The sequence below is a fragment of the Callorhinchus milii genome, unplaced genomic scaffold, assembly GCF_018977255.1.
Source record: "Callorhinchus milii isolate IMCB2004 unplaced genomic scaffold, IMCB_Cmil_1.0 Scaffold5, whole genome shotgun sequence".
NCBI lineage: Eukaryota > Metazoa > Chordata > Chondrichthyes > Chimaeriformes > Callorhinchidae > Callorhinchus > Callorhinchus milii.
Genome location: NW_024704746.1, coordinates 2,406,415 through 2,426,748, shown reverse-complemented (window position 1 = coordinate 2,426,748; position 20,334 = coordinate 2,406,415). Strand labels below are relative to the sequence as shown.

Genomic DNA, 20,334 nt, shown 5'->3' with positions numbered 1-20,334 from the left:
GAACTCAGGTCTCTCACTTGCAAAGCGAGTGCTCTAACCACTGAGCTACAGGACTCCACGTCCACGATAGTCATCTCGCTGGACATGTATAGGTTGGACGTGTGGAACCGCGTTCAGTTTGGGTACTCTTTTAAGCGTAGCAACAGATTTCCGCATGTGTCAGATTCCGTCAGGTCGTGGATGGTGCCTTATATTGGAGTTCTGCTGCAATTCCTGTCAGGGCACATCCTATTTTGTGTATGTCTCTCAGTACCTACACGTTTAAGATTTCAAAATACAATTGTTCTTAAAGTGAGAGGAAAAAAAATTATGTAATTTCTATGCACATATGTGCTGTGGAAGTGCAACACATGAACATCAAGGTCACCATTCATGAAATATTATTGCACAGTAGGAGCCCACAAAATAATCTGCAATAATCCATCATGGAAGAAGGCAAAAGCCACCACAAATACAGCAAACCCACAGCAATTTCACAACAGATTTCTTAATTAAGGAATAAAGGAGCCTCTGACAGTGACAGGTAGGAATGCTCGTACTCAATGTGTTTTTGAAGTGGGGTTCCTTTGAGTTGGAATGACGTGCGTCAAAATATTTACAGCTTTTAACCAGTGGAGTCATCAGGAAAGCATGATGGCCAATAATTTTTTGTGGTCAGCATTGCTTATATGCTTTGAATTTTCAATCCTAACAAGGATAGCTGGTCGCACGCACAATTCCATCAAATCCCACTATCATAGGAACATAGGAACAGGAGTTGGCCATTCACCCCCTTGAGCCTTTTCCGCCATTCTATTAGACCATGGTTGATCTCCAATTACCGCTATCTGGTCAACATCATTTTCTTCCTCAGCAGGACCACTATTTGGCGGTGCCCGTCACTATCCCCGCTCTCTGATACCTGAAGTGGGGTCTTCCTCACATTGTTGGTCACGTGGAACTTGGCCTTTTGGCCTCCCGCCCAGTTGGCCAGCCTGTGGGCTGCCCCCACGTTGCCTGACCTGCAGGCGCAGTGCAAGGGCGTGTCCTTGGCATTGTCCAAGGCGTCGATGGCCCCTCCACTCATCAACAGCAACTCCACCAGGTCCTCAGAACCGTGCTCCGCCGCCAAATGCAGTGCCGTCCTCCTCCAAACGTTCTTATCGTTTACGTTGTGGTTCCTGCCGGCCAACAAAAAGGCCTTGACCACACTGGTATGGCCTTTGCTGGCCGCGTAAAGCATAGGCGTGTTGCCGTCCATGTCCTTGGCACCAAACTTGCCCTTTCTGATCAACATGAGGGACACGAAGTCCAAGTGTCCCTCGCTAGCAGCCAAGTGAAGCGGCGTCTTCTTTTCCTTGTCCAGTGGGTTGGCATCTGCATGGTTGGACAGAAGAAGGTCAGCCATGGGAGTATCGCCCACCAGAGCGGCCAAGTGCAGGGGTCTCCTGGCATCTCTGTCCTTGGCGTTAATGTCAGCCTTGTTGGCGATCAGTCGCTCGGCTGCCTGGCGGCTGCCCCAGCGTGAGGCCACATGCAACGGTGTCGCTCCTAAGACGGCTGCTGAGTTGGGCTTCGACCCTGCCCCGATCAAGACGTCCACCATTTTGTACCGGTCGTGACGGGCCGCCAGGTGCAGAGGTGTCTGCTCCCCAGCCCCAGTGATGTTGGGGTCCATCCCCTTCTCCAGCAGCAGATGGACGAGGGAGGGGGAGTCGGACATTACTGCCAGGTGCAAGGCGCTGCTCAAATCTGGTGCCCGGTCTCTCAGCTGCGCCCCTTTCTCTAGCAGGACCGTGGCGCACTCCGCCATGCCCCGTTCTGCCGCCATCAGCAGCGGCGTGCGGCCCGACCCGTCCCGAGAGTTGACGTCTGCGCCCATCTCTGCCAGGGCGGCCACCACCTTGGGCAGGTCCCTCTCCACCGCCCGGAAGATGGTGGCAGGGCCGACCTCGCGGGCTTGCGTCAACATCAGCGCGATCAGCGCCTGATCCCCGGTGGAGAAGGCCGCGTCGATGAGACCCGCGCCGTCCACCACCTGTGCGCCGGCCTCCAGCAGCACCTTGGCCGTATTAATGTGCCCCCGGGAAACTGCGTAGAACAACGGCGTCTGGTGCCGCCGCCCGTCTTTGGCGTCCACCGGTGCCCCGTGCCGGAGCAGGGTCCTGGCGAAGCCGCTCTCATCCCTCTGGGCTGCCATGTGCAGGAAGGAACTCTTGCAGTCGGCCCTCTTCCCCTCTTCCCTCAGCATCAGTTTCACCACTGCCGAGTGGCTCTGGTGGGGAGCGGCCAGGTGTAAGGGCGTTTGGGAGTCCGAGTCCATGGCGTAGATATGGGCCCCGGCCGCCAGTAGGGCTCTGATCGCCTCCGCCTGCCCCTCCTCGGCCGCCCGGTGCAGAGGCGACCTCCCCTTGCTGTCCCTCGCCTCCATCTTGGCCCCTTGGCTCAGTAGATAGCTCACCATCACGGCATGTCCGTGGGCTGCGGCCACGTGCAGCAGCGTCTCGTTGGACGCGTTGATCGCATTAACGTCCGCATCCTGCAAGGCTCGCTCCAGCCCGGGAAGGTCCCCCTGGGCTGCGGCGCGGTAGAGCTCCTCGGAGTCTCGCGGTTTAACCGGCTCCCGCGGCTTCGGTTTGACCGGCCGCGAGCTCGGGGCCACCTCCTCCTCCTCCTCCCGCTGCCGGCGGCTCCTGGGCACCTCGTCCTTGTCCCTCTCCAGGAGGTAACCCACCAACTGCCTCCTGGCGTCCCCAAAGCTGCCGGACACCTCGCTGACATAGCTCCTTATCTGGTTGTACAAAGCCGGCTCCACGCGCTTGAGGCAGGGGTAGAAGAAGAGCCGACAAGCCCTCTCCCCTCGAGACACCAGCATCTCCAGCAGCCTGGCATTCTTCTCCTCCCGCGTCCGGTAACTCGACACGGCCAACCTCTTGTCCGCAGAGACCAGACCGTTCTCAATCAGCCAGTCGAGCAGGTGGTCTGTGTTGGCTATCCCAGCCACCAGCTCGCTTTTCTTCCTCTGAAGCACCTCAATGGCATACGGGTTGGTAAAGATACCCGTCGGGTGCATTAGCACCATGGTGGTCTTGTGTCTGCAACACTCACTGCCACAGAAGCTTAGGACTGCAGTTAGCACCGGTAGCCTTTGGCTATCTGGTCATTGTCAAACCCAATTGTAGCAACAGTATGCAGTGACCTTCACTGGATTGTCCATCGATAGTCCTGTAGTGTAATGATTAGAGCACTCACCTCGCAAGCGAGAGGACCCGGGTTTGATTCCCAGGTGGGGCGAAATATTAGTATTGTCTTTGAATCAAAAGTTTCCTCACTCCACACGCCTCTGTTTACCCAGCAGTAAGTCGGAACCCAGTTGCGAATCGATTTCCGTGGTAATAATCCCTTTTAAAAAAACATAATAATTTGGTCACGCAATTGACTGCAGCGTTTCGTCCACAAAGTATACAGTATATATTGTGAAGCGCTTTGAGACATCTCAACAAAGGCGCTGTATCAAATGCAAGGATTATTATTACTATTATTGTTGTTGGTAGAATAAATGGAGCATTTCAGCACCAGACATACCTTCTATCATGGGGGTTCCTGGAGGCTATAGAGGCACAGCGGAGCCCCAAATCCTCTACACAAGGAGCTCCGATCGTCCCAGGATGTTCTTGGCTTCTTCACACACCATAGCAACCGGGTCAATCGTTTTATCTCGCAGCGAACGATCAGAAATCTCTGGCAAACATGTCACGCTCGGCTTGTATGTTGCAGTAACATGAGAAGCTGAAATGTGAAAAGGCCTTGTTCTCTCCTCTCCTGCCCTCCCCCACCCCCGGTATTTTGTGTACGCTGTGAACTAGTCTATTGTATAAAATCCGTCAGAGGTGACTTAGCTACTGTTGCCTGGAGGCCAGTATTGTCTTTCAATCAGAAGATGTCCAGGCCAAACAACAGCACTCAGGTGCAGCCGGGGGAAAGCCTTTTGTGTGTGTGTGCTTGTGTGTGTATGTGTCTGCATGTAACTATAAAACCAAAGTAAATCACTCACCTGTGCACACGAGTGAAAAGGAAATTTGAGGGGAACAGGAGTCCGGTGTGGAGTATAAACACTGGTGTGAGCTGGTTGGGCTGAATGGCCTGTTTCCGTGCAATGTTATTTATGTTAATCTGTGTGTACCTCTTCCACACTTTTCCTTTCTCAGGGTTTTGACTTGTGCTGAAGGAAACATAGTGCCCGGGAAATAGTAATGAGCAGAATATTGTGAAACGTACAAGTAGTCAATTATTAAGAAACTCCTCAAACCGTTTTATCAGCAACTTGAAATCAAATAAATCAAATCAAATAAAATTGGGTACTCACTCCATGGCGTTTTGTGGGACACTCTTGTGCTCATTTGGCTGCCATGTTTTGCCCGCAAAATATATAGTCAATTTACTTTACCGTGTACTCTGTGAAGCGCTTTGAGATGTCTCAACGACGTAACAAGGCACTATATCAAATGCAAGGATTGTTATTATTATCAATGGTAACAGACGCACAAGGTTGTTTGGGATTGGAAACTTATGCTGCCGCACTGACAAAGATGGATTCCCTGCTGAGGGATAAACAGAGTCTTACAGACACGGAAAGTCCTAGGTTTAATGCTGATCTCAGCTGATGGTAGAGGGATAGCAGTTGAGTGGCTACCAGTGGCCTCGGGTTCCGTAGACTAGGTTGGAGAAACATCAGCCCTAGACAGGGCTCTGTATCTACCTCACCTTGCAGTGACCCTCCCACACTTGCTGGAAAGCGCAAACGTTGAGTCAGAACAAGACTGGGCTCAGCCTCACAACCAAACCACCTGCCGACACTCCCTCTGTCTGGGTTCATGAACGCTAACCAATTACTGGCACCTCAGGCAACGTACTGCAAGCAAGAGGCGGGAGGGAGAACGTGGGGCAGCAGAGAAGCAAAATGACCTCTGGAGGTGGGCCAGGAAGTCCCGCAGTGAGCAGATACAAAGTCAGGGATGATTCACAATTACTAGACCTGGTCTTTGGTGCTATGTAGAACTGTGGGGAGATTCATGTCAAAGAAAGTCTATGGGGACGGAAATTCCCCAAGGGGGCGGTGATGGATTTCCCAATTACTCTAGCTGTTCCAGCACAGTCTGCTTGTGCCCAGTAACCACTCTTTGACTAATACAACAACAACAAAATGACATCTGTACAGCGCCTTTCACGACAGGAGGACGTCCCAAGGCACTGGACAATCAGTATTTCGGACCCGAGCTGGGGGTTGGGATCGAGAAGGGTGGAGGGCAGGGGTGGAAGGAGGGTGACCAAAGGTACGGTTGAAGAGGGGTGTCTTGAGACGGGCGTTAAAGGAAGCAAGGGAGGAGGGTGTGAGGCGGAGGGACTGTCGTCATCTGGGACCGGGTTGCGCAGGGCAGAGGGTTAGCGTGAAGTCCCATAGTGTATGCAATCAAGAAGACCTGGGTTCAATTCCTGGGCAGGGCGAAACCTTAGGCAAGTTTGCTAACCCCACATACCCCTGTTTACCCAGCAGTAAGCAGGAACCCAGTTGTTAGTCGATTTGAGAATCGCTTTCCAAGGATAATAATCTCTCAAAAATAATAATTTAGTCACTCAATCCACGGTTGTTTGTGGAACACTGCTGTCCACAATTGGCTGCCGCGTTTCGAATAGACAATATACGTTCAATTCACTTTACAGTATATGCCGTGAAGCGCTTTGAGACGTCTCAACGATGTGATAAGGCGCTGTATCAAGTGCAAGGATTATTATTAGTATGAAAATGTGAGATCAGAAAATGTTTCTTTGCGCAGTGGGCAACACAAATGCAATACAAATTTACTCATTTCATGTCGAGAGGTCAACCCCAGGACTGAAGAATAATGTCCTGGCCACTGAGCTGGGGGTGGGAGCCGAGGAAGGCTGTGGAGGGGGGGAAAGATTCCCAAAACATAAGAACATAAGAAATGCTAGACGAAAAAAGACCAAGGTCCATCCAGTTCGCCTTCCACCTCCCTGCCAGTCGCATGCACATATGTCCCAAACTCCCTATGTATTATATCCCACAATAGTATTTCCTAAAAGAAAACTCGCTAATCTGCGTTTGAAAGAATCAACATTTCTTGCTTCAACCGTCTCCCTGGGGAGCCTGTTCCACAGGTTCACTACTCGCTACTGAAATAGTGTTTGCGTAGATTCGTTCTGAGTTTACTCGCCCTCAATCGCAGGCCGTGTCCTCTCGTTTTATTCTGGACAAGCAGCGTGTTGTGATCTATATTGTCCAGCCCCTGAAAGTGAGGTCAAAGAGGCAGGTCTTGAAAAATATGGATGTATGCACTTCCCCAGAAGGCCATAGATGCGGAATCAATTGGGAGGTTCAAAGAGACAACGGGTACTTTGCAAAGTAAGGGCCGTGGAGAGAAAGGCAGGATTTTTTTCCCCTCCAATGGAGCAGCTAACACCAGATTTGGCCCTATGGGATGACATGACATTCACCTAATGCTGTAATGCTACAGTCCTGCAATTTCCTGGGGTGAATATGGACCTGAAGTTGTCAGTTTGATCACTAGGGGGAGCAGTGTTTCACAAATAGGACTGATGTCCCTGTAAAAATAGGATACAGTGCTTGAGTGACCAACCATACAATTGAACCAATGCTGAGATATAATTAGACATTGACAGATGGTATAGCGATCACAGAGCAATAGACAGCCATGTAGATTTCATTAATGGCAGTGACCATCAATTTGATCATTCCCTTATAATAAAAAGATAAGTTTTACCCAATAAAGCCAGACAGACAGACCACTTTATCAGCAAAAAACTGCGACAAGGGCGTCTGAATAATTTTATAAATTGTGGTAACAGTTTAACATGGGCGGCCGGTTGAATGCAAATAGTTTCTGTGGAACTTCGGAAGAAGTCAGGACAGGAATCAAAATCGACGCATTTATAAATAATAGTGCTTTCGGTGTACAGTAAATTCATAACTCGACCCTGGCTTAACTTGTCACTTAGGTCATTGCGCTGTCAATATGCCGTCTGCATTTATTTATGTGTTCATACATTTGCCTAACTCACCACTCCTGATAACTCGTCACTTTGTCCTTGGATGAGTCAGAACGGGGTCTCAAAGAGCTTCACGGGATTTACTGTAAAGTGTAGTGACTGGATTTTGTAGGCAAATGCAGCGGTCAATTTTGCACACAGCTAAGAAGTGAATGACCCGACTTTTAGTGACCAGGACACCGGGAGACAGAATCTCCCTCCTCTTTTCCAATAGTGCCAAGGGATCTTTAACATCCACCCGAACAGGTAGATGGGATCTCGGTTAATATCTGACAGACGGCAGCTCCAACAATGGCAGCCCACCCGACTGCTCCCAGTACTCAATTGGAGCATCAGCCTGGACTAGAGCCCCCCAATGTGGGGCTTGAACCCACAATCTTCTGACTCAGAGGCGAGATTGTTATCAACTGAGCCCGGCTGACACGATTATGGGTGGGGGAGGGGGGTTGAGGAGACCAATGAACCAAAGAGTCTTCACCCAAACCTCTCTTGCGATCAACTCATGGTAGCCATCATAGCCATGTGGAGTCCTGTAGCTCAGTGATTAGAGCACTCGCCTCGCAAGCGAGAGACCCGAGTTCGATTCCCGGGCAGGGTGAAAAGTTGGGCAAGTTTCCTTACTCCACACTCCTCTGTTTACCCAACAGTAAGTAGGAACCCTGTTGTTAGTCGTTTGACGGATCGCATTTCTGGGGGCAATAAACCCTTCAAAAAATGATAATAATAATTGGTCAATCAATCCACGACTGTTATCAAAGCCAGCCATGTCTTTCTAACACCCAAAAACCTTCGCGAGACCCGGTCTAGATGTAGCATTAACTCTTTAAGAACACTCTTCCCCTCCACACACACCATAAAAAAAAATGATGATAGATCTGTGGAACGTTTTTAAGACAAAACGATAAGATCCATTTGTGATCAGCAAGTATTTGATGAAAGGGACGAGGAACTTTACAAAGAAGATAAGCACATTTTGAAAAGAACGAAACGGGGCAAGGTGATAGGCTGAGATGTGTCGGTGGGGAGCGTGGGGGTGAAGAGATGTGCCGATCTCAGAAAGATAAACAGCGCCAGAGAGGAAGTCGGTGCAATGTGTAGATTTCACTCGGGGGAAGCCTTCAGTGAACTTCAGAGGTGATGACGTCAAAGGTGTCACGAATGGGAAACACACACAACTTGTGTGGGTGGGGAGGGGGGAGAGGGTCAGTCACATCTCCACCACTCACTGCGAGTATCTCACGGAATCTTTCCAGCCCACACTGACTGACACAGCCCACCTGCCTTTATCAGCCTCTGCCCACTCCCTCCTCCCACCGCTGCCGTCGACATCGGCAGCCAGACCACAGGCTTAGCGCCGCCCGAGAGTTTAACCTGACATTATTCTTCTCGATTCCTTTGGCTTTTTTTCTCTTTCTTTACTTCTCTTCGATTTCTCTCTCCAGCTCAGGAGCTCGTGAGTTCAAATCGCAGGTCAGGCTTTGAGGTCGTGGGCTGAGCTGACACTCCGGTGTAGTGTTGGGGTTGTGGGGGGGGGGAGGGTGTGGGGAGAGAGAAACTCTGCATTGCCGGAGGCGCCCTCTCCTTTGGATGAGACATTAAACCGAGCTCCTCGTCTGTGCCCGGTTCAGGTGCTGTCAAAGAATTCAGGAATATTGAAGGGAGTTCGAAAAGAACCCTGGCTGATTTGTTATTCGAAAAAGAGAAGGGAGTTTCCCTCTCTCTCCCCGCTGTCCTGGACAACACTCCCCCGAATAAAATTGGTCACTTTGCTCCACGGCTGTTTGTGGGGACGCTGCTGTGCGCAATTGGCTGCCGCGTTTCACCCACAAAGTACACAGTCAATGCACTTTACAGCATATTCTGTGAAACGCTTTGTGACATCTTGAAGACGTGATAAGGCGCTGTATCAAATGCAAGAATTATTATTATTATGTTATTATTCTGGAAGGAAGAGATCAAGTGGACCAAATGGCCTTCTTCATCCGAACCCTGTGATCATGCAAACCCATCTGATAAAACCAGAACTATTCTGCTACAGCAGATCACTAAACACTGAGACCCAAAGCTGCTAAGTGCAAGAGGACAGAAGGTTAAATCTGTCTCACGTAACTCAACGTAATGACAAAGCCTGTTTATAACTGCTCTTCACTGTTGGGTCGGTCATTTCTCCAGATGCACTGACCCATGTTCAGTTCCCAGTATAAAGAAGTGTCTGCGTTTCTATGTAATCAAGATGTACAGAGTTACAGAGACACTGGCGTAAATTATAGATTTATACAGGCAGCAACTCTATAGTCATTGCTGAAACATCACAGCTCTGGAGAGGTTACAGCTCAGATTTGCTGGGATGATACCAGGAATGAGAGGCTGTGTTTCCTTTTCATGGGGGTGAGGGGAGAGACTTCAGCCTGGTGTCTGACACGTATAGAAACCTATCGCTTTGCTTAAGAGTCTCCATGCATGGAAGTGACCTGGTATGGAGAGTGTGCTCTCTCTATCTCTCTCTCTCACACTCCCCAGAAGGAAGCAGCTCTGCTCAAATAATCTTGAAATGTGTTGGGCAAGGGGTTAGCAAGATCAAAGGTTTGGGGACCCCAGTCTGTGAGTTGGGGTGCAGTGTGTGAGTTGGGGTGCAGTGTGTGTGCGGGGTGCAGTGTGTGAGTTGGGGTGGGGGGAGGGGGAACAGGAACTGCTGAAGTTTAACTAACCTCAGCCACAAGGATTGCAAATACTGACTGACCAGTGTCCTGTGACTCAAACGACTAAACCACCCAGCATAGACACGATGGGCCAAACGGCCTCCATCTGTGCTGTGAACTCCCTTCGATTCAATAATTCACAATGAGAATCCTGCGCTAGGAGTTAAAGGCTTATCAGCCTTGTCAGTGTGCAGCTGGGGGTGTAAGTGCAATAGATTATTTCGAGCCGCTTCAAACCATTTGGTTGTGCAATAGATCTGCCTCGGGGAGCGAACAGCACTTTGTGTCCAAATTCCCAATGATGTATGGGCATAGTAGCCGCAGAATAAGATATGAAAATAACTCGGCCAAGCTTGAAAAGCACACACAAGCCCCGTGAAAAGATACCAAACACTCCAGGAAATGCCAGGATGGATTTGGTCCAGTAATAATCAATCTAAATATGTTTCTTCCAAATAGTGCAGATGATTGATTGTTACTCTCTGTAAAAGGGGGAATCTGAAAGTAATGCTGGAGAACTTTCCCCAGGAGTTAGATTGGGGTGGGGAGGAGGGTTGGAAGATATAACAGATTGCCTGTAGTTTATGGAAAGCGAGATAGGAAGGCCTTTCAACGCATTTGATGGAATGGGATTAGAGTAGAAAGGTCCAGGGAATAGGATTACTGTGGAAAGTGAGCAACAGCTACAACTTGGAAGGAACAGGGGAATGGGGTTAGAGTAGAGTGCTCCAGTGGAGGGGAGCGAGCACCAGCACAGACACGATGGGGAGAGAGAGAGAGAGAGAGGGCGGAATTGGGTTAGAGTAGAGAGCTCCAGTGGGGGAGCGAGCACCAGCACAGACACGATGGGGAGAGAGAGAGAGAGAGGGGCGGAATTGGGTTAGAGTAGAGAGCTCCAGTGGGGGAGCGAGCACCAGCATGGGTATGATGGGGAAACATTCTCCGATTCCATAACGCCACGAGATTTTAAAACAATTGTTGCTTATTGGCTGATGTTAGTTCTGAATTTTCGGTCGAGGCAAAAAAAGGAAACCTGGAAAATGTTGGGAAACACCTAAAATAGCAGATGTCCAAATAAATGCAGCAGTCTTGCACGACGTGAAGCAGAATGGGCCATCAATGAGATAAGGAGTTAGCTACTGGAATGTGAGTCTCTCTGGTTTCAAAACAGCTGAGCCCTGAAGTGCACCCGAGCCTTAGCCTGGCATCCCACCTTCTCTTAAGTATCTTAAAGATTTTGAGACGGGTCAGAAACGTGGATAATTCTTCGATTCAATCTTATTTTTAAACGCAACCCAGTTTTTCCACAGTTCTGAAAAAGAACCAGCTTCCAAATTCTGATTGAGTTTAATTGAGTTTTCCGCAGCTTTAACATTAAATATTGACTGAACTATTAAGGGGACGTGCTCCTACCACACAAAGTAAGTGGAATTTCGGGGGGGTCTGTGGAACAAAACTAAAACTCACCTGACTGGGTTTAAGGTTTATCGTTGCTTACGTGGTAATGCAAGAGACATAATCATGGCGTAATAATATTATATATTGAATTTCTCCCCCCTCCCAACACCAAATCGCCCGCAAAAAACAGTCACATCACTTTACACTGTATCCTGTAAAGCACTTTGAGATGTGCTGGAGACACTATCAAATGTAAGGATTATTATGGTTAATAAATACTCAATCAAATCACCTATTAACCTTCCTCTTCGACCGTGCTTACAGTCACCTCCCCCCGGTTTGCAGTTGGGCTCCATCACTGTGAAGCGCTCTGAGACGCTACAACGACGCCAAATTACATTTGTGTAGTGCCGTTCCCGTCGGGAGGACATCCCAAGGCGCTGGACAGTCAGGGATTTATCCCCAAGGCTGTGTAAATGCAAGTTCTTGTTGAACTGGTTATTTGCTCCAAGTTGACTGAGTGAGTGACTGAGTGAGAGTGTGTGGGTGAGTGAGAAAGTGTGGGAGTGTGTGGGAGTTTGTGTGAGCGTGTGCGAGAGTGTGCGAGCGTGTGCGAGTGTGTGTGAGCGTGTGCGAGTGTATGCGAGTCCGAGCAAGTGCGTGTGCAGGCGAGTGCGTGCGAGTGTGGGAGTGTGAAAGTACGAGTGAGTGCGCGAGTGAGTGCAAGTGAGTGAGTGCGTGAGAGTGAGTGAGAGTGTGAGAGAGTGTGAGTGAGTGTGAGTGAGAGTGAGAGAGTGTGAGTGAGAGAGTGTGAGTGTGTTTGCAGCATGACCAAGGGACACATACACAGTCCCTCCTCCCTCCCTCCCAGTATTTCCCTGTAATCCTCCCTCCCACCTCTCAGTGTCGGACACTCACACAATCCTCTCTCTCTCTCTCTCTCTCGCTGGTGAGATCACAACAGCTTCCTTTTATGGGAAAAACTTCCCACGTTGTCCGGGCGGATGGTCCCTCCACTAGTCAGCACGTCCCCAACACACACACAACTCACACACACACAGAGCTCACACACACAGCTCACACAGCTCACAATCACTCACACACAGCTCACACTCACACACATACACAGCTCACACACAGCTCACACTCACACAGCTCACTCACACAACTCACACTCACTCACACAGCTCACGCTCACACTCACACAGCTCACTCACTCACACACATCTCACGCTCACACAGCTCACACTCACACAGCTCACACTCACACACAGCAACAGACATACAGCCATACATACAACCACACTAACACACACAGCCACACTCACATCCACTCATCCACACACACAGCTACACTCACCCACAACCACCCACACACACAACAACAACAAGACTACATTTGTATCGCGCCTTTCACGTCGAGAGGACGCCCCAAGGCGCTGGACAGTGCACAGTATTTCAGACCTAAACTGGGGTCGGGGAGGGGGGAGGGGGAGAAGGGAGGGGAGGGGAAGGGGGTGTGGCCGATGGCATGGTCGAAGAGGAGGGTTTTGAGGCGAGACTTGAAGGAGGATAAGGACGGGCTAAGGCGGAGTGACTGGGCGATGGAATTTCAGAGATTGGGGGCAGAGTGGCTGAAGGCTCTCCCGCCAATGGTGGGACAGGTGGGTCGGGGACATGGAGCAGGTCAGAGCCGGCTGAGCGGAGGGAGCGGGCGGGTTGGTAGGGGGTTAGGAGGTCACAGAGGTAGGGTGGGGCGAGGCCATGGAGGGCTTTGAAGGTGAGGACCAGGATCTTGAACTGGATCCTCTGAAGGATAGGGAGCCAATGGAGTCGGGCCAGAGTGGGGGAGATGGGGTCATGCGGGAGAGGACACAGGCTGCAGAGTCCTGGGTTATTTGAGGTCTGTGGAGGGAGGAGTTGGGAAGGTCGGCAAGCAGGGCGTTTGCATAGTCGAGCCTGGAGGTGATGAAGGCATGAACAAGAGTTCCAGCGGCCTGAGGGGTGAGGTAGTGGCGGAGTCGGGCGATGTTACAGAGATGAGAGAAGGCAGAGCGGGTCATCACTTGGATATGGGGAGGAAAAGACAGTTGAATGTTGAACAAGACCCCTCGGTTCCTAACTGGCTCGTGAGTTGTAGTGAGCGACCATGGAGGTTGATGCTGCCCCAGAGCCTGAGGTGCTGAGGCGCTGGTGTGAGCCATTCAGGAGGGCCTCAGTCTTGTTCACATTCAACTGCAGGAAATTTGCCCTCATCCAAGACTTGATGTCCGACAGACAGTCTGTCAGGTCAGCAGTGGTCCTGGAGTTGAGGGTGGGGGCAGAAAGATAAGAGTTGGGTGTCATCCGCGTACATGTGGAAGTTGACCCCATGTCTGCGGATTATGTCACCGAGGGGGAGCATGGAGATATTAAAGAGGAGAGGGCTAAGGACGCCAGACGTGACAACCAAACACACACACCCACAGCCACCCACACACAACCACACACGCACAGAGCCACCCACCCACACACACACAGCCACCCACACAAACAGAGTCACCCACACACAGCTACCCACACACACTGCCACTCACCCACACACCGTCACACACACACCGCCACAGACACAACTATACATACACACCACCACTCACACACACAGCCACACATCCGCAGCCATTAATACATCAATTCATATACACAGTCATTCATACACACACACAGCCACTTATACACAAACACACACAGCCACTTATACACAAACACACACAGCCACTTATACACAAACACACACAGCCACTTATACACACAGCCACTCACTCACACACAACCACTCGTATACACAACCATACAAAGGCAAAACTCTAAAAAGCCTTACAAGGCTTCAACTCCCTTAGATATGTCCCTTGTTGCCCCAAGGAGTTGTAAGGAAGTGTTATTGATCCGCTGGAACACAAAGCAGAAGAGGAGACATCCCTTTGATAATCCCTCGTCCCAGTTTAGAGCAGGTCTTACGGTTTCATACAACCCCCCAGTCTTACTTGTATTTTGCTCGTTTCTCACGTTAACTCATGTTCCCCCATTGGGGAGGTCAGTCTCTACAACCACCTGCTGCTTGGCTAGTTCTGAGATTATTAAATTCAAACTCACTTTAACAGATGTTTTGCTGAGAGAGAAAGAGGAAAGGCAAAGAGAAAGAGGTAGTTTGACCATAGTGTGACTTTGCCGGATACGTCCACATCTGCTATCTTTAAAGATTTTAATTGCTATTATTTTCATACACCACTGATGCTGGAATGGAATGTTTAACTTCTTAGCAACTTGAGATCCTGTAGTGTAGTGGTTGGTGCGTTTGCAAGCGAAAGGACCCGGGTTCGATTCCCGGACAGGGCAAAATCTTAGGCAAGTTTCCTTTACTCTACATGACTGTTTCGTTAGCAGAGGTACCCAGTTGTTGGTCGATTGGTAGGGGTGATGATGCCTCCATGNAAAAAAATATTTGGTGACTCACGCCATGACTGTTTGTGGAACACTGCTGTGTGCAATTGGCTGCTGCGTTTCACCCACAAAATATACAGTCAATCCACCGTACTATGTATTCTGTGAAGCACTTTGAGACGTCCCAATGACATGATAAGACACTATCTCAAACGCAAAGATTGTTATTATTATTAAAACTTTCTCTAATGCCCAATTTCTACTCCTCAATAAATGTGCTGAACTCACTGGCTGCGATTCATTTTTCTAGCCACAAGTTTTAATATTTAATATAAAAGCATTTTGCTTCTGCGTTTTTACATAATTCTCATAATAATTTATTCCTTTACTCTACTTTACAGTATATGCTGTTGAATCCCTTTGATTTTTTTTGGGGGGGGGTTTCTGTCTGATACCTGTGGAAATCCATGCTTAAGAGCATCCAAACAAATCTGAGAATTCCTTGCATCCCACCAACACATGCAAATATCTTAGATTGTTGGGATGGAAGCGCTTAGAGAAGTCCTCATGACGTCTCAAATTAAGCAGTTATTATGACAGCATTAGTAATATCATGTAAATTCACGTTTAAGGCATCACCAATTATAAGATGTTGAAAGCACACCCTTATCCTTAACTTTAAGCCCTCTGGGATGCTACCCGGCGAGAGAGGCGCTATACAAATGCAAGTTGTTGTTGACTTGCCATTTCTAGACTTGTTTTAAACTGTTAACCATTTTCCTCCAAAGGCCAAATATTCATTCCAGAGAGTAAACAGTTAAGTTTGCATCAGGGAAGCCCAATTCTTTCCAACTTGCTCCTCATGTTACTTTCTTTTTACAACAACAAATTACATTTGCACAGCGCCTTTGACATCGGGAGCACATCCCAAGGTGTTGGACAGTCAGGGATATGGACAAGAGCTGGGCATTGGGATGAGAAAGGGGTAGACGGCAGGGGTACAAGGGTGACCGAAGGCGCGGTCGAAGAGTAGTATCCTAGATTAACCCTTGGCCTGTTTAAACCACAGAAAGACAATATCTGCTAGCCTGAAAAAAAAGGTTGGAATTTGTGAGTTTGTTAGCGTTTGAATACAACACCACTTAACAAGAATACCTTACACAATGCCTATTTTAAACATTCCCTATCTGTTCCCTATCCGGGTGATAAGTAGATTTTAAATATGATCATTTGGGCCTTAGATAGGATTAAGAAACCCCACTGCCGTGTGACATTTAAAGTAGGATTATAATTAAAGTAGAGCACAGCATTAATGTAATCATTCAAGGAATACAAGTCTCCGGGTCTTTTCTCCTTAAATGTGAAGCATTCCTCTCGGAATCCTAATTATGCAACCCAGTGCAGTAGTTAACGCATCTGTTCAGCACAAGAGCCAGCTACAGTTATGCTTCGGAAAGTAATTCCCAAGATCTACTGAATAACACGTAAACTCTTTTGAGTTAATATCTTTTTTCGCCTTCACCCCAGATCTTAAAACACCACTTTAATATGCGCACTCCTCCAGAAACACCTCCATTTATTAAGTATTTCAAATTCGCCATTCAAGTCTGCAGTTCAAACTCTCTTGATGCGATTTACTGTATTTTCAAAACGTTCAGGTGACAGTGCATCAGAATTGCCCTCAGCAATAGTCAGCCTGTGGTTATTTGAGGTTAATCAGTGCAGGTGTTTTAAACAACAGTTCAGGACAGTCATAGCGTAGCTTCAAATCCTTTGGCTGCATAAAGCAAAAGTGAAATCACAACACCCACAACCCCAATACTTTGTTTCAATACTGTCATGGACTTCGTCATTAGTACGTTTCCACTTTGAATGGGATTTGTAATAATAATAATAATGATCCTTGCATTTGACGTAGGTCCACATCATGTTGTTGAGACCTGTCAAAACGCTTCACAGAATAAATATACTGTCGGGTGAATTGACTGCATTTTTCGGGGTCGAAACGCGGTAGCCAATTGCGCACAGGAGTGACCCAGACGGTCGTGGTTTGAGTGACCAAATTATTATTACTATTATATTTTTTGGAAGGGATTATTACCCCTGCAAAAGCGAACCGCCAATCGACTTGCCTTGAGATACATATAATAATAATCCCTGCATTTGATATAGCATCTATCTTATCACGTTGTTGAGAATGTTTAAAAGCGCTTCACAGAATATGCTGTAATATATAAATATACACACACACAAAATGTAAAGGAACTTATCTCGAATCACATTCGCGTCACAGAATAAAAGTAAACTTAACCACAAGGGGACAGTTGTGTGCATCCCCATCCCCGCCCCACTGTGTGTGGAATCACTTTCAATCACTGAGCCAAAGCTTAGCTTCACTTGAACAGTCAAAGAAAGTCATTGCAAAGAAAAAAAAACAGTGTATGTATCGGTTTTTCAAATACATTTATTCATACATTTCTTAAATATAATGAAACTTTTTGTGCCTCCCAGTTCTCCGAAACGAACATAAAAAATTATATACTTTATTACAAATGGTAAACTTAGAGTCCTTCAATTTATCTTATTTACAAGAATATTTGGGTCCAGCAGCCCCTCTCCTCTCCCCTCCCCTCCCTCCCTCCTCTTCTTCTTCCCAGCCCTCCCCTCTATTTTTTTTAAAAAAAAACAAAACGAGCAAAACATAAAAAATAACTTACAAAGGAAAGGCGGTCAACTTAAAGCGCTGGTGTTTTGTTGCCAGGAAAAAAAAACTTCCGTGGAACAAAACGGATTATGTACATTTATTTCTAAGGTCCATGCAAAACTGAAGCCAAACAAATGACTTGATATGTTTTTTTTTCCCCCCAATGTTGTTGTTGTTGTTGTTTAAAAAAAGAAACAACAGATTGCATTTTCTTTTCAGTCATCAAATGGTCTCTTCTTTTGCAATCTCTCTCTCCCCCCAACACACACACACACACACACACACAGACTTTCTTCCACACTCACACCCCCCCCTTCACACAACAGGAGGCAAACCTTTTACATTTCCTCCCTGTTTAATCTTTCTGTCAGTCACTTAAACTCAAGTCCTCTTCTGGGTTCGCTTATTGGGTTGTTCTCCCCCCCACTCCCTCCCCCCCAACACGCACACTTCTTCCCCCCTTTTTTCACTCCCTCCCTTCTTTCTCACTCTTTCCCCACTCTCTCTCCCATTCCTTTTCACACTCTCCCACTCTCTTCTCTCTGCACTTCCTTCTCTCTCTCTCTGCAGCCCTCTCTGCACCCCCCTCTCCCTCTGCAGCCCCCCACTCTCTCTCTGCACCCCCTATCTGCACCCCCCTCTCCTCTCTGCACCCCCTCTCTCTCTGCACCCCCTCTCTCTCTGCACCCCCTCTCTCTCTCTGCACCCCCTCTCTCTCTCTGCACCCCCCTCCTCTCTGCACCCCCTCTCTCTCTGCACCCCCCTCTCTCTGCACCCCCCTCTCTCTGCACCCCTGCACTCTCTCTCTGCACCCCCCCTCTCTCTCTCTGCACCCCCTCTCTCTCTGCACCCCCCCTCTCTCTCTCTCTGCACCCCCCCCTCTCTCTCTCTCTGCACCCCCCTCTCTCTCTCTGCACCTCCCCTCTCTCTGCACCCCCCTCTCTCTCTGCACCCCCCTCTCTCTCTGCACCCCCCCTCTCTCTCTGCACCCCCCCTCTCTCTGCACTCCCCCCCTCTCTGCACCCCCCCCCTCTCTGCACCCCCCCTCTCTCTGCACCCCTGCACTCTCTCTCTGCACCCCCCCCCTCTCTCTTCACCCCCTCTCTCTCTCTCTGCACCCCTGCACTCTCTCTCTGCCCCCCCACCTCCCTGTGGATTGCCGCCCCCCCCCTCCCCCCCCGCGGGGGGCGGTCAGAAGGTCTGCAGTTGTTGGGTTAACATGAGTTGACAGCCGCTGGTGACGTGGTTCATGACCTTCTGCTTGAGTTGGGCCACTTGCTCCCGCAGGAGGTTGGCGGTGGAGGACAGCTCCGAGTTCTGCGACTTGAGGCTCTTGACCTTGTCCTCCAGTCTGGCGATGCGCTCCAGCTTCCTCTTCCTGCACTTGGAGGCGGCGATGCGGTTCCTCATGCGCTTCCTCTCCGCCTTGATGCGCTCCTGCGACTCCATGTCGATGGGCGACAGCGGCGGCGTCTCCCCGGACATCTCGGGCACAGTCTGAGGCTCTTCCTTCAGCGCCTGGAGCCTGGGGTGCAGCTGCCCGGGGAGCGGGGCGCCCGGGGCGAGGGGCGGGGGCGGGGGCGGGGGGTGCTGGTGCTGCTGGTGCTGGTGGTGATGGTGATGGTGATGGTGCTGGTGCTGAGGCTGCTGTTGGGAAGGTGTGTAGTTCATGTCGCCGCTGTAGCCGCCGATGGCGTTGGGGTTGAAGTTGCTGAGGTTGGCGTAGACCGGCGGCTCCTGGTGCAGGTTGGAGTTGTACGGAGGTGCGGAGTTGGGCAGAGAGGACCCGGGGGTCGGGGTCGGGGTCGGGGCTGAGGTCGGGGCCGGGCCCGGGGCCGGGGTCGGGGTGGTCCCCGCGGGCGGGGTGCCCGGGCAGGTCGCCGCGGTGGGCAAAACGTTCTGCTTGTGGAGCTCCTCCAGCGCCTTGACGAAGCCCTCGGCGAAGCCCTCCTGCTCGTCGGTGACATTCCGGGGGCAGAGGAACTGCGTGGGGGTCGGGGTGGTGGTGACCATCCCGTTGCTGGACTGGATGATGAGCCGCTCGAGCTCGGGGGAGGCCAGTTTCAGGAGCCCCACGTCCGGGGACGTCAGGATGCCTTCGGCGCCCTTGTTCCTCAGGTGGGGTTTCAAACTGCTGTTGGGGTCCGACAGGTTGAGGGTCAGGTTCTGCTTCAGGAACTTGGGGCTGTATCCATAGGCAGCGCTCTCCGGCTGCCCGAAGGCATCGTCGTGGTAAAAAGGCTGCTCCATCCTCGTAGACATAGAGAAGGAACAGTCAAACCAAACTGCCCAAACTCTCTGGGTCTCTCTCACTCTGGGTCTGGGGCTGTGTGTGTCTCTCTCTCTCTCTCTCTCTGTCTCTCTCGGGAGTGCAAAGTCTTTCCCACTCGGGGGGTCACCAAAAGACAACTGCAGCGAAAGAGTTTCAAAGCAAAGTAACTGTGCAGTCTGTCTGAAGCCAAGAGGTCTTCATGTAGAAGTCGCTTCTTCTTCTTCTCCTCTCCTCTCTCTCTCTTCTCTTCTGTTCTGTTCTGACTCACTCCTCCCCAAACCCAAAACAAATTGGCCTTCTCCGGCTCCAACTGTCCTTTTTTCTTAGGGGTGGGGTGTGGGGTGTGGGTGGGAGGGGGGGAGTTGGTTGGTTGGTTGAAAAAAAAATCACACACACAACAACACACAAAAGTTGATACGAGCAGCAAAGTAATAAGTAATAATAATAATAAAAAAAAGTCCTTCTCTGGGGTTTTTGGTAGTGGTGGTGGTGGTGGGATGGGGAGAGGAGGAGGGGTGGGGGTGGGGGTAGGGGGGGGGTTAGGGAGGGGGGGGGGGGTGGGGAGGGGAGGGGGGGAAAGACAAAAAAAAAACTCCTGTACAAAAAAAAATTGTACAAATTTAAAAACAAAAACAAAATCCGACCTTCCCCCTCCACCACCACCACCACCACCACCGAGAAAATAAAATAAAATAAAATCCCCTTTGGGCCAGAGAGGGAGAAGGAGGGAGGAGGAGGAGAAGGAAGGAGAATAAGCAGAAGAAGAAGAAGAA

General features: G+C 49.7%; 2 protein-coding genes across 2 annotated transcripts; both read right to left on the bottom strand.

Annotated features, from left to right (window-relative positions):
* Positions 1–822: 822 nt before the first annotated feature.
* LOC103185298 (CARD- and ANK-containing Inflammasome Adaptor Protein) lies at positions 823–3,061 on the bottom strand. The gene has a single exon (XM_007903716.2). It carries the CDS (start codon positions 3,059–3,061, stop codon positions 824–826), a length of 2,238 nt encoding a protein of 745 aa, XP_007901907.2. The 3' UTR covers position 823.
* A 15,398-nt stretch (positions 3,062–18,459) lies between these two features.
* jun (Jun proto-oncogene, AP-1 transcription factor subunit) lies at positions 18,460–20,027 on the bottom strand. The gene has a single exon (XM_042335326.1). The coding sequence runs from the start codon at positions 19,549–19,551 to the stop codon at positions 18,481–18,483; it is 1,071 nt and encodes a 356-aa protein (XP_042191260.1). The 5' UTR covers positions 19,552–20,027; the 3' UTR covers positions 18,460–18,480.
* Between the last annotated feature and the right edge of the window lie 307 nt (positions 20,028–20,334).

Coding starts and splice junctions, on each gene's coding strand:
- LOC103185298 (XM_007903716.2), bottom strand. CDS start 3,061: ATGGTGCTAATGCACCCGACGGGTATCTTTACCAACCCGTATGCCATT.
- jun (XM_042335326.1), bottom strand. CDS start 19,551: ATGTCTACGAGGATGGAGCAGCCTTTTTACCACGACGATGCCTTCGGG.